Here is a 14,535-nt window from a genome sequence, read left to right on the forward strand (position 1 = left end):
GGCAGTGCTCAGGGTGTGCAGGAAGAAGTGGATGTGAGTGGCTGCACTAGGCTAACTCCAGCCAAAGCTGTCTACTGGTACCATGGGCATGCTGACTATATGCACCAGGATGGGGGTTGCTGTGTTGGGTTTGCCTTGCAAATGGCACACAGGGCTCCTGTACTACAAATCTCACAGGTAGCTCCCATTTCCCCCATTTCCTGGGGAGAAGCAGAACCTCAGCTGCAGACAGACTACAAGCACAGACCCTCTGGGGTCCAGGAGAGCCATTCCTCCCCAAGGTGGCAACACCCAAAAAGATTTGCCCAGTCCCGGCTGTAAGCTCACTTCCCACACACAACCCTACTGCAGCCTTGCCACACCCCTGACAATGCTGACCTGTTCAACCAGGGAAGAAGTCCCAAAAACTGCCAGATAAAACTGGTAAAGCTGAAGTGATCAGCAGTCAATGCCTTTATTAAAACTACACCACTTTTAGATAAACATTTCAGTTTAAATTTCCAAGCATATCACTGGCCTACTAACAGGAATGATGCTGTTGGAATCACCCACACCAGCAGTTCTCATGCTGGACTCCCAGCTCTGTCCCACAGGGGGAAGGCAGGCAGCCAGGCCCCAGCTCAGGCTGCGCTTTGCCCCAAGCCAGCTGGCAGCAGCAGCATTAACTGGAATGTGTGTGTTACTCTCCAGAGCCAGGTAATTGTTTCTCTTCTGTCAGTGCAATAAATTACGTTTGATGCACTTGTATTTAAGTGGCACAGCTAGCTTATGAGTATCGCGGGTCAGAAACCTCTGGGACAACCACGCTAATGGCAGAATAATCTTGGTACAAGAACAAGCTAGTGTCTCTTTTGCAACTAGTATGAGCCTGCAGATATAACTGGGATGCATGCTGAGCAGTTTATACTATGCTGTACACCCCTGAAGAGACCTTTGAGGCAGCACAATTCATTCTGAGCACTAATGACTAAACCTACAGCACCTGGTACTGTCTGTATAGAGTGATGGGGGCAGGGCCAGATCCCAGTGAGTCAGTGTATGACCCTCTCCCATCTCAGTGCAGAGCTCTTCAGTGGCATAAACCAGCCCCTGTTCTCACCCCAGGCAGGGCAGGGACATTCCCAGAACCTCTCCCTGTGAGAAAGGCTCATTTCCATTTCTGTCTCCTGGATAATGTGCTTCGGCCATGGCTGTCAAAGGGGCTGAGACGTGCTACTGGGAGTGCACAGAAGGGAGGGGGAGGAAGAGATGGGGAGCAACACCCCAGATTTATTTTTGCATCAAGAACTACACACCACTGCCTGCTTTTAACTACAGTGGGACAGCATTGTAACCAGGAACCAGAAAACCTGACCTAAGGAATTAAAAAGTAGTTGAGGGGGAAAAAAAAAAACACCCTTGCCCTTCCCACCAGGAAAGGAAGTACGTGGCTCTCTGGGTGTGTACGGGGGAAATGGAAGATATCCATTCCCACAGCCTGGGCACACACTGTTCATGGAAGGGAGATCAAACAAAAAAGTAATCTCACGCTTTCTGGCTTAAACACCCAAGTTTGCAATTTATATACACATGTCATTTCAATCCTAACAGGAAGTGCATGTGAAAAAGGGGAAGAGGCCCACAGAACATAGCAGGGATGGGAGTAGAAATGACTTTCAGAAGGAAAAGGGTATAGGAAAGATAAAAGGGCACTAACCTTTCCCATTAAATAGATGTTTCAAATGGAAGAATAAAAAAAAAAAAAAAAAGCCTTTCATTTTATTTTCAAATGTGTTCAATTACCCCAACACTTGCAGCACATTGTGACTGAAGAGCTCAATAAAAATACCTTTTACTACCTGGATCTTCCACATATTTGTAATTATAGTCACTTACCAAAAAGGAAAGGCAAAACATTTTCTAGAAAGAGAACACCTCAAACCCAAGCAGGACAACTGTGGTATGGAGACATGGCAAAAGCCGTTCACCTACAAATGAATCTCTACATGATCCAAAACCAGCAGCAATGTTTAAAAGTGAAACATCCTTGGTCATGACAGTGTCCTAGAACATCTGTCCTCAGTGGTACCACATTGGGATGGCCAGACTTTGCTGTGCTGATGTTTTTCATGATTTGGTACTGGCTCCTGGGTTGTTATCACCCCTCCATCCATGTCAAGAAAAGAAGCCAACAACTTCTTCTGCTGTCACAGGTGCTGGAGCTGACAAGGGTACACATCAGGACCGGAGTGGAAATCCCTGACCTTCTCTAATGCCAGGGATGGAAGAATGGCAGACTGACCCACAGGGAGCAGGGAAGAAAAGGAGAGAGAGAAAGGAAGAAAGAAAGGAAAATCTCTGTGCTGACAAGCAGCCATTCTTCAATGATGATGCTCATGTTCAGATTTTCCCAGGAATTCCCTAGGAAAGAAAATGACACAGCAGTGACACTCGGCTCTCCTATACTGGTGCATGTTACACCCTCCTGCAGGTCTTCCCATTCCCCTGGCAAATACTATGGTTTAAGCATTTGCAGCTGGAGTTGCACAGGGGACAGCACTGAGCTTTGCTCTCACGCCCATCAGTGGTTCCCACTAAAAGAGCCAAGCTGAAGGAACTGCTCTGCAAACAGCTTTTCCAGAGCATCCAACTTACAGCAGAGATGTGCCACGGACAAGTGTTCTCAGATTCCCGTGGCTCCCCTTCCCAAAATCTGCTCTGCAAGGAGGTGGAGAGCGCTGACTCTGTCCTAAGCCAGCCCAAATATCTCACCCACTCTGGAGGCCAATATACATCTCTCTTACTCATGGGTGCACGTCACGGTAAGCCCCAAGCCCCAGCCCCCCTGAGGCAGAGGTGACCCCGGTGAGCCGGGCCGTTACCGCAGTATTCGAGGTAGCTCTGGACTCCTGTAGATGTACTTGTGCCGGTAGCCCAGGTCTGTGTGGAACGGAACAAACTGCACCTTGTAGTCTCGGAAACTCCGTGATGTTGCAGCAATGTTGTAAAGCTGAATGCAAGGGGAGGCTGGTGAGGGACGTGTGTTACTCCAAACCCACATCCCTCTCAGGGTTAGGTTACGGGCCCTGGTTTGAGCAGCTTTGATAGCTCTGGCTTCATTTCACTATCGGTTTGCCACCTCCAACAGCACAGAATCTGCACTCCCTTTGGGCTATTTGTTTCTACATACACCTTTCTATTGCTGGCTTTTTGCCTGGTTGGGATGTCATTTTATCCATACCCGTTCCTCCCACCAGATCAGTTTGCAGAGCCACATGTGTACCTTTTTTCCCAGATGAAATGGTACCACTGGATCATCCTCAGCGTGAAGGATAAGCAGCGAACAGGAAATGTATTTCACACTGTAAAACAGACAACAATGTCACAAAGGCTTACAGCAATCCCATCGTTCTCCAACAGTAATGTGCATTTTTAAGAAAACTGTCGTGACAAACATGTCCTGTGGGTTATTAAGTGCAATTCAAAACACTTATCTGGGCACCATTCCTTTGATCTGTAGAAAATTTACTAATGAAAGGCATCCTCATAAAAACTATTTGCTGCTTATACCAGAGAAAAGTGGCTCACCACACTGTAAAAGCATAATCCCCACCAAGGTATTTTTTCATTTCACTACTGGAAATTCACAAATGTTCAGACTCTTCAATCAAAGACTCAGTGAAAAGAGATAATGTGATTACAGGCAAGGTGGCTTATGCAACTGGACAGCAAAGAAATCTTCCCAAACCTTTCAGGTTCCGATGCTACTGTTTAATGTGTAACATACACTTGAAAAGTATAAATCACATGAACCAAATCTGCATATTCCTGAGTAGTCTCCATGGTCTCTATTGCACCTGTCCTTATTAAGAACAATTAAAAAAAAAAAAAAAAAGAACTCCGCAGCAAAGTTGTGCTGCTCTCAGGACTGTGAGAGTAACTGAAATCACTTCAGCAAGTGTAACGCTGCAACACTTTCAAAAAAAAGAAGCCAGTCTGATGTCTGTCCTACTTGATGCTTCCCATGGCTCATTGCAGCTACAGCTGACACCCCAGAAAAGAGGGAACTCACTTCTCATCGTTTGCAAATTTAATGCCACTTGTCGTGATGGGGTCAAGGAAGAACCAGTCAAACCCAGGGAAGTATCTGTATATCTGAGAGGAAAAATGTGCATTAGTGGCAGGCCCCAGCAGGACAGTTATACAAACAGCAGTAACAGGGCAGTAACAGGGCAGAACATTGCCATCCTGGTAACATCTCTTGGCTGCTGACTGCACTCTCTGCAGTGAGATGGCCCACGTTTCCACCAGCATTATTTTTCCTCCACTGTTTCAGGCTCATCTTACCAGCCTGCTCAGGAGCAGGCACTTCAGGTGTTTGCATGGTCAAGGTCTCTAGGAATCATGCAGGACTGTTGGCAACAGTCTTCCTGGAAGAGCTTTAGCCCAGGGCACCTCAGCCAGCCTGGCTGAATCCCACACCTGGAGTGGGTGTCTGCTCTATTCACTCCCATGCTGGATGGAAGAGGTGGCCACATTAGAGTGAACTCAACAGGGGAACCACACAAGTGCAAAGGGTCCACATGGTAGAGACCAAGAGAAGCCCATCCCTGTCACTGCTCTGCTCACACCCATAGAATAGCCTCCTGCAACAGAGAAGCTACAACACAACAAGAATGGGCTGACCCCTGCTGAGAGCAGAGTCTGTCTTAACCCTCCCTACAATTACTGCCCTTTCTGATCCCAGTTTGTTTTCTTTCAGCAGGCTCCACACGTGGCTCTGGTACTGCTTAATGTACTAGTGTTCCCAGGAGTTGTCTTAAGTGTCGCTCTTTATCCCAGTGTTTATAGGTATCACTATTGTCCCACAAGCCATGCAGTTAGCTCAGCTACAGCACTTCTGACGGTTAATTTCTAAGCACACAATTAATTACATGCCACTAGTGTGAAAGTCACTGTGTACTTGCCACAGAAAAGGGGTGACTTCGTGCCTCCTCCCGTATGTTGGTGAATGGAGATTCCAGTATCAGGGCATCCGGGGGCGTTTCTGAAAAGCCGAAGGCAATGTGCTGAAATGTAGGGGTGCAGATAGCCAACAAGGTCAGGGTCTGCCTTATGAGAGCAGCTGCCACCACAGTGCACCAAGGACAGCTTTGTCACAACCCCAAACATATCTGGGACGGCAGCAGAGCCTGTGCTGGGTGGGAGGAGAATCCAGGCACCACACTTACCTCTCTCGCAAAGGCGCCTCACTAGATTTGTTGCAACCCTGGAAAGAAGAACGAGCATTTAATTGGCACATGCCCTCTGAAAGCATCAGTGCCAAAGGTAAAAGTCAACTGTCGTAACACTGACCCTTATCCAAGGTCTGGTCAGCCAGCCCACAACGACTTGGGTTCTCACCAGCCTCCCATACCCCACTGTCCCAAATGACATCAGGTGCCTGCATTCCAGTAAGTGAACAAGTCCAAGGAAGCAGCACATCACGCGGCCACACTTGGATGGACCTCCTTTCAGGTGGCTCTCAGGCTTCCAGCACATCCATGGCTATGTGACACAGCCTCTTACTCCCAGACCACAATTGCTGAGCAAAAAAGAGGGGAATGCAGGGGTATAGGCAGAGGGGTGTTGTGTTTCAGGCAGCTGGAGTGCAGAGGCCCAGGGCTACACTGCAAGGAGAGTTTCCATACCTAGGTCTCCCCTATGCATCACCCTAGATGGGACAGGGATATTTCTAAAGTTGCTGAATCCTCCAAGCAGAGCACAATTCACAAACCTTAAACTCCAGACTGGCTGTGGTCACCAGGGAACTCAGCTGGGGACCTCAGTCCCAGGATACTCTGATTGCAGTGCATTGGGAAATGCTAGAAGTGTGCTCTGACCCAGAAAGGGATCCTGGACTGGGCAAAAACATTTAGAGCAGGAGCCAAAGGAAAAGCCTTTGCCTTCACTCGAACAAAGCAGGATATTTAGTGTCAGAGCAATGAAGATGCACTATCCTGCATTACCTCCCTGTCCCAGCAACACATTTGTTGCACAGCCAGGCAAGCTGCTGTGGGCTTACAGTTATATCTGCACAGAGCTCAACTCAAAGGTAACTCTCGTGTTTGCCCTCTGCTCCTCCGCAAATCATGGAGGTAAGAGCATGTGCTGCTGGCTGAACACAACTCACCTTCAGACAGCAACAGAAAGGGAGGAAGCAGGAAAGGAAAGTTAAAAATGTGACGGTAAAGGTACTTGGCACTCATGTGCCAGACATGACCACAAAAATGTGACAGGTGGCCAGCAGTGTAGTCACGCAGGCATCTGCACAAGTATTGATCACATACAGCATTTTTACCAGGACAGGAGGAAAACCTTTTGTAAGGACAAGTCACATGTGTATGTGGCTGGTCTGAGCAGCTCTTTCAGAGTACCAGAGAAGTCTGATGTTCTGCTCTGAAGGACATACAGACACAGGTTCACCACGGGAAGAAATCAGCACAGTCCTACTTTATCTCTCTGCATTCTGCTATTCTAAGTCTTTTCCAGTGTGACCCTCTGGGCAATGAAGGTTCAAGATCAATTGCTGCACAGTCATCCACTGCAGCCCTTCTCACTCTGTAGAGTGCAAAGGGGAAGCTACCCTGCAGAAATTATGCCACAGATGCCAAGCCAAGCCATCCTGGGGATTACAGCAAACAGCACCTTCACCCAAGGTCAGTGTTTAATGTTTTTCAGAAGCTGCTCAGTTCCACTGAGATTAGATGCTTACCCTGTGCCCAGGGAGTGTCCCCATATATAGACAGGATTGTCTCCACTTCGTGCTTTTATCCAGTCAAAGACATGAAGGGCATCGTAGGTCATTCCCCTCTCTGACGGGCTGCCTATTGAATCACCCCAGCCTGAAACATAAATAGTCCTATTAAGAATCACAAACTGGTCAGCAAAGCTCTTTCCCTGCAGCCCATCTGACACTGCAAAGGGACCTGGGGCATGGGCAGTTTCTGTTCATTTCACTGTGCACCTCTACAATTTGAGGCTGAAAGCCCTAACTGATCTGTAGTCATTTAATCAAGGTAACTGCTGGCTGCCAAGCAGTTTTTGTGGATTTAGTCAACAACAAAACCAAGGAGGACTGGATCCCAAACACTGCTACAACTGTGTGTTGCACGTACCCATCTGCAACAGTCGGGCTCGCTAACCTCCCCTGCTTTTGCACGCATGTAACCAATTTGTAAGCGGAGTCTGTAACAGCACAGGAATTGGCTGCCTAGGGCCAAAGACTAAGCACGTCTCACAAAGCTGTTGCGACATCAGTTTGTCTGTGCTGTTCGGTCAGTGCCTTCGAGCAATTTTCCACCCTCCTGACTGTTTTGGCTCCATCACTATTGCAGCACATCCATACACTGTACGCTAAGCAGCCAGCATCCCACATCCCTTCTGATACCTAATAAGCAGCCAGAGAAGCAGCTGCCAGCAGGACTGAAAAACAGGGCAAGCTCCCACAAATAAACCTCTCCCAGATGTCTTCTTGATAAAAATGCAGTGGATTAATTTCTTTCCTCTATCTCCAGTGGCATTACACTGCAGCCATGGCTTAAACGCTAAGAAGGTAAAAAAAGAGCAGCAGATGCCTGACTGTTGGTGGCAGAGTTGCAAAACAGTCATGGCTTTTGCTGAGTAGGTTGCCAATTGTTAGCAAATCATTTAGTCTCTTATCTCACCCATTAGCTTTTAAAAGGAAGTAAGTGCAAGTTCAGTTCCCTGTGTGACTTTATGACACTCAACCAGATCGTATCCAATAGAACACACCTAGGCAAGCATATTTTTATATTCCACATGTGCACCTGGAGGGTGACTTAACTGGATGCTGTAACACTCTGTGTGCCTGGCTCACCCTCTGTTCCTTAGCTCCCTCATCAACAAGCCCTGCGCATGAGGACAGACAGGAGCCAGAGTCCACTGAGCTGGACATTGGAAAGCAATGCTACACAAAAAGGCACTGAAAAGAAATTTTGGGAAATTCTTTGGATACCCGTGAGGGAAAAAAAGAAGCAATAACAACATCTAACTAGCTGGCAGCAAGTTTTACAAAAGAACAGTTTGCCTGAGATTAAAAAAAAAACAAACCTGAACTCTGTGGATTGTACAGAAAGAAACATCTAAAGCTGTTTCATAATAAAAGAAGTCCACGTACCTCGGTAGTCAAACGTCACCACGTGGTACCCGAGGGAGCTGAGAACCTGGAAGACAGAGAAACACACAGAAACTCATCACAGAGACTTTCACACCATGCTCTTGCGTCAGGCCGACATTATTGACATGTCAACTTACAGCTTGTCAGTGTAGCAGGCACAAAGTTTTCCAAACACTAATCATCTCAGCCCACTAGTTTTACTTCATGTGTTTCCTGGACCTCATATCAGGCTTCCTAAGATATTGATTCTCCCTTTAACAGCTTTGCCCTTAAGATCTGCAAATATCCTACTGTTTTCCCTACAAAGACTGTTGTGTTTTCCAGTGAAACTGTACAACTGCTTCAATTATATTGCTCAAATTGGGATAAATGTACGTATATAGAAGCCTATTTCAGAAGGCTTAAATATATAGATCCAAAACTTGCAATTGCTCTCTTAGGAATAGGTAATCCTAACAAAATCTGTTAAAAGCAAGTAAAAGTACTCAATGTTAGATCAACTTACTTGGATAAAGTGCCTTGGAAAAAACAATGTTAGCATTCCAAGCTACCATTGCTTGATATGAACCTAACAGCTCTGTGGCAGATAAAAAAAAAAAAATCAACAAAAAGTCACAAAAGGATTTAAATGCTGTTGCTCTTGTGGTCTGTGTATGATACATGATTTTAAAAAGCAATCTTAGCATTATGCTATACTCTAAAGAGGAAATATGTAAATATAAACCCAACATTTTATTTCTAATGTAACTGAAATTTTAACAGCCTGAACAATTACTGTTACAAATTCAGACCTCATTAGTACAGGGGAAAAAAGGAGGAAGATAAGATAATGTAGAAAAGAGCTCAATTCCCTTGCTGAGAGGACTATGATGGTGATGGTTTCTCCCTCTTCCCTGATGTATCCATCCAGGGCTAATTCTCATATATTTTGGACATGCACTGGACGTTTCTCTCTCGTCATTATTAGAAGCACCAGCAAAAATGGCAGCATCCCAGCCTGTTTCATTCAGCTGGAACAAACACAAATTCGGAGTTTCTGGAGTTCCAGTAAGCCCATGTGTGTGTTCAAACGTGAATAACTGACTGAAAAAGACAAACTAAGCAACTTCTCTGGATGTTCTCAGAAGCAAAGAAACCAGATTCAGGAACAGAAACCTTGTGTTTTGGTAAACTGTGCTCTCCATACGTGTACACAGAGAAACACACTGAGTATTATGAACATTGCTACTCCTGTCCCTCAAAATCAGAAACAATTCCTCTGCCTGTCTTGGCCAGCACAAAATGCACTGCAGCATAGGCTGCCTCCCTGAAAAATGACCAAATAGATCCTTCTACATGGCAGTCCCCTCAACCAATTTTCTGCAAATCAGCTCATCCTTTTTTCTTAAAGGAAATATCACCTGCCTCCTTGGGCTTGCCAAACAGTATTTTCTAACCGATCTGAATGTAAAAAAGACTTTGCAGAAGGGGATCTTGTATTGCATTGCAATAAAACTTTATGAGTGTCACCACTTGACACAAATTATAAAGAGAAGAAAATGGTAGCTAAACCCCCAGGAAAAACATAGACTCAGACCCTTCTGAAACGAGTTAGCAAAAAGGATTATGGCTCTGTTAGAAACACAATATGAGGCCAAGAAATTGTGTGTGAGAATTTCAGCCAAAAGAGAGTTTAATAAAATACATTACCCCAAAAGTCACTAGACAAAACACTTAAGGCAACTGAGGCAGCTGTTCTCACATAACAGATCATAGTGCTACATATGGGAAATTCATTAGATTTTGTACAAAACCTTCTGCACTTAAGACGGCACCACTCATACAAATGGACTGTGCCATAAGGAAGGGGGAAAACCAGACTGAATACTCTTAAAATGGTATCTTAAATTAGTACATTAATCAATCAAATCATGGCTGTAATTGAACAAAACTTTTGATTTTTCCAATAAACTATGTCGTGAAAGTATTCCTGGCAAAGAACCTGGTTAGCTCAGTTGGAACTGGCAGTTAACATCAGCAAATAGAAGACTTTTCAAGTATCTTTGAACATGGGTAAGTGTGCTCACACTTACCTTTTCCCATACTGGTTTCCTATTTAAAGGAGACTAAGAGCCCCAAGGTCTGTGCCTGTCCATCGTGGGCTGTCATGAGCAGTCTTCTCAATTATGTGCACATCTGATGTGTTAATGCAACTGTTTGGACAGCACACACAGCCACTTACCTTGTAAAGCTCCACACGGTGATCCCCTCCTCTGGCAAGAGTGATTCATGAAGAGGAGAAAATAAAAGAAAAACAAAACAAACAACCGCATGTGAGCATTTAGGTTTCCAGAAACATATTTTGCCACTTGCCTCAGGCAATTTAAGACAAACATGCCAAAACCAAGAAATGCCATAACTGCTTTGTCACAGGTTTCGAGGAGACAGCAAGGCCTTGCTGAGTTACGCAGGACATAATTGTGAAGTCAACTTCTCCCTGTAAATCCTGCCTCACAGCAGGTAAAGATGAACTTTTCCACCCAGTCTCCTATCCACCTTTTCCAAAGACTGTAATACATCCAAAAGAGCCCGTCCCTGTTGGCTTTGCAGACCCTGAGTTCTTGCCACCAGTGTTGCCACAGCCAGTAGCCCCTGCTCTCCAAGGTGTGATGCTGGCAGCAAGACCTCATGACATTAACCCAAGCAGCTGGTCCTTGGATTTTCTCACCTGGTTCCAACCACAGGGGAAGAAGGGACATGTGCAAAAGACTGAGCAGAGAAAAACAGAGTTGAATATTGTAAATAAGTCCAGGAGAAGAATCGTCTAATGTTTGGGGGGTTTAGATATACAAATTGAAATCTAGACAGTTAAATGGAAAGGAATGTGAATGTGCCATTACATACCTTAAAATATACGCACAAAATGACATGGCTATTCCACATTCAAACTTCAGTCTAGTATTGATGTAAATTTACTCTTGCACTCATATGAAAGCTATAAAACATTCACACTATGACTGTTTTGGTCAGTGCAGCCTCTAAATCAAAAAGCCAAATCTCCAGACCTCCCTCTATGAACATATTCACTTGCCAGCCAAAAAACTGTCAGCTCCAACTACAAAATACCTAAGGCAGTCAAAAACACTCAGGGCAAAATGCAAGGGGTTGCTTGTAAGTCACTTTGAATAATACAAGCCTAAAGAAGATGATCCAATGATCCACTTGCTTGAAAAGTCACCTTTGACATGCACACTTTGGTGCCTTTTCATGCTTTCCCCAAAGTGTAACAGAGGAATTTTTTCTAAGGGGATCAAGCAAACACAACATTTTTGCCACAGCCCCAGATCACTCAAGTGAACTAGAAAGCCAAGGTAGTGCCTTTTACTTATGGTTAATGCAGCCTGCACAAGTAAAGCAGCCTTTGGACAAGTGACAGAATGTGCAGCATAGAAACATACAGCAATATATATTAAATCTGAAATGGCAGCACCAGTGCACCTCCAGCTTCTCCAGTACACAGAATAAAGCGAAACGTGAAATATGTTACTGATTCACAGCTCAGTACTTTAACTCAGTAGCACTTGGGGAAGCCAAGAAGTAAATCTAATCAATACACCCATAATAGAGATACTGGTCCCAAATTGCCACCATTAAGCTGCAGAATAGCTTCCATTAGTATCATTTGCTACACCCAATAAAGGCAAAAAACCAAGTTCAGCAGTATTTGAAAAATAATGCTACAATTTGATTAAACCTTGTAAAGCATGACTAAAACAGAATTTCTTTACATCATGGAACTTGTTTTTTTGGAACGTTTCTGCTCTTGCAGAATGTTTATGGGCAGACATCAGCTTTAAAAAAAAACAGGCACTGGCACTCAAAACTCAGGTGGTTGATACTCTTTTGTAAAATCCATATTTGTAAGGAAAAAAACCATGCTCTTAAACAAACAAAAGCTCTGTAACACATGGAGATGTGTCAGTAAGAACATAATTCTGAGAAATATCCAAGAAGTTTCACACTGCACTTACAGTTTCTAGCATCCAACAACAAAGTACAGAAAACTAACTTATTACCTTAGCTGATACAGAGTCAACTATAAAATTACAAATTTTAGAAGTGTTCCTGTTCCAGACAAATGTCCTATACGTATGCAATAATGAAACAAGATCGGTACATGACCATCCTCTTTCCTTCTGATTTTCCTTCCTCAGAATGTGTTCACTACTGAAATAAACTCAAAAAAGGAAGTGGAATGTTTATGTAATGTTTGTAAGTAACATATACAGAAGCACTAATACTATCCCATGTCTCGATTCAGAAACTACTATACTGAAAAGTACTTCTCACTACCTGATCTATAAAGGGTCACAACCTCCTGGCTTCTAGCAGAGGGTACAAGGTAAATTACAATATCAGATATCTCTGATAACTGCAATAAATCTGTTCCCATATTCAATATATGTTCTGTAAAATGATCCCTCCCCATAAGTACCTTCTTTTAAAAGGAGAAACACCAAACTGATTTTAAATTTTATTTTGGTTTTAATCATAGATTAGTTTGGGCTGGAAGGGGTCTTTAACCCAAACCTCCTGCAACAAGCAGGGACATCTTCAACTAGATCAGTTTGCTCAGAGCCCCATCCAGCCTGACCTTAAATGTTTCCAGGGATGGGACATCTTCCACCTCTCTGGGCAACCTGTTCCACTGTATCACCACTCTCATTGTAAATATCGTTCCTTATACCTAATCTGCATTGACCATCTTCTAGTTTAAACCCACTACCCCTTGTCCTATGGCTACAGGCCCTAAGAAGGTTTCCTCCATCTTTCTCCATGTGCTGAAGCTGTGGCAAACCAGGAAAACACATCATGAAACAAAGCCGTCGCTGTTTTGTGCCTCACCTTGTTCCCGCATTGCCGTGCAAGTAGAGGATTACAGGATGGTTGGAGCCCAAAGCCTCTTCAAACCACAACTGGTCCTTCCCTCGAGCATTCTTCCATAAGGCTGCAGGGACTGTGTGCCTGTGTATAGAAGGAAAGTTTACATTGTCTGCTGCTACTCAACATTCAAGTTGAATTTTAACTCAGGATTACACACCTCACACAAACTTTTCATAAAATTGTCATGATTAGCTGACAAATGGCCAAATTTAAAAGGCAGTGGCTATGGTTTATTTCTATATTTTCACCTCTATCACTACTGCCTTCAAAACTCAAGTCTGTGCAAGGCATCAAACTTCACAGGCAACCCTAAAGCGCAATTACTGAACTTCCTGTTGCTCTGGAGAAATCTCAATTCCTCGATTTTTATGGTACTTAAGTACTTCAATTAACACACTTATACACTATAAACAAGATTCACTGCTAGGTCAGCAGATGTTAAGAATAATCAAAGTCATCTGGGTTTGGAAAGAGTAAGAGGCATATCTGGCTCCATAGCCAATCTGAGGAAAAGGAAGAGCTCAGGGTCTGATGAGAAAACCATGTGTTTTGTTTTCAGACACAAGGTTCTTGAAGGTATAACATTTTAGCTGCAAAAGCTACAATGTAGAAGAGCCAGGAATTTTTAACTCACAGCTGTTGTTCTGTAGATAATGTAGCTGGGCAGCCTGCTAGAAAAGATTCAACACTGGTGGAATGAAAGAGGAGTGACTGACTAAACAGAAGGTAGGCATTTAAATGAGATAATTACTCTATAATACAAACATTAAAAGCAAGTACATGCCCCAAACCATCTCAGTTGTTGAGAAGGGGGCTTGCTTACAGCTATCAGAAGTAACTTAAGTACTCACATGCCTTTCTCCTTGAAAGACAGAGAAGCTTCCACCTATCACACTACCCTCCCAGATAAAAAGCTCAAAGACAAACTAACACAGGGGGAAAACAATGTAAAAAGTCTACTTGCATGCATGCAGTCAGCACACATTGAGCCTCAATAACTGTGGGACTCACAAATTCTCCAACTGTTCTGCCCCAAGACTCTTGCAAGCTTATGAACAAATCAGGCTGAGGACTTTGTTTCAGAAGTATACCAAACACAAGACCTACACTGGCATTAAAAGGCAAGGTTCCAAATTCTTCTGAAAACCTCTCATAAACATCAAGACAAATGACAAACTCTGAATTGCCACCACAAGCTGGAAGTTCTGTTTCAGTGAAGAGACACAGTATGTTTGTAAGAGAAAAAAACTACTAATCTCAAGACTGCAATACAAACTTGTTTAACAGCTTAACAGGTGGGATTTTAACTGTCCAAGTGAAGAATGAAACCACTATTTATCAGCTTACCCTGGAAAGACTGAAGTACTCAAGTTTCTAACTATGCCTTTCATCAAAATTTACTTATAGGAAAGGAACTGTCTTGATGTAGTAGGATATCAGTATCCATTTCAAAA

At 43.9% G+C, this 14,535-nt stretch overlaps 1 protein-coding gene across 1 annotated transcript in view; it reads right to left on the reverse strand.

Annotated features, from left to right (window-relative positions):
- Window positions 1-430: 430 nt before the first annotated feature.
- Window positions 431-14,535, reverse strand: part of ABHD12 (abhydrolase domain containing 12) — a 39,424-nt gene continuing 25,319 nt past the window's right edge. Inside the window, exons 4-13 of the mRNA XM_027901706.1 lie at window positions 13,043-13,162; window positions 10,380-10,410; window positions 8,159-8,204; window positions 6,734-6,863; window positions 5,211-5,248; window positions 4,947-5,026; window positions 4,052-4,134; window positions 3,263-3,341; window positions 2,862-2,989; window positions 431-2,400 (exon numbers count right to left, since the gene is read on the reverse strand). Coding sequence (XP_027757507.1) covers window positions 2,361-2,400; window positions 2,862-2,989; window positions 3,263-3,341; window positions 4,052-4,134; window positions 4,947-5,026; window positions 5,211-5,248; window positions 6,734-6,863; window positions 8,159-8,204; window positions 10,380-10,410; window positions 13,043-13,162 — 775 coding nt within the window. The 3' untranslated portion in view covers window positions 431-2,360. The remainder of the gene's footprint in view (window positions 2,401-2,861; window positions 2,990-3,262; window positions 3,342-4,051; window positions 4,135-4,946; window positions 5,027-5,210; window positions 5,249-6,733; window positions 6,864-8,158; window positions 8,205-10,379; window positions 10,411-13,042; window positions 13,163-14,535) is intronic.

The sequence above is a fragment of the Empidonax traillii genome, unplaced genomic scaffold, assembly GCF_003031625.1.
Source record: "Empidonax traillii isolate 1590-97213 ecotype Southwest subspecies unplaced genomic scaffold, ASM303162v1 scaffold808:size486820, whole genome shotgun sequence".
In the NCBI taxonomy this organism is placed as follows: Eukaryota; Metazoa; Chordata; class Aves; order Passeriformes; family Tyrannidae; genus Empidonax; species Empidonax traillii.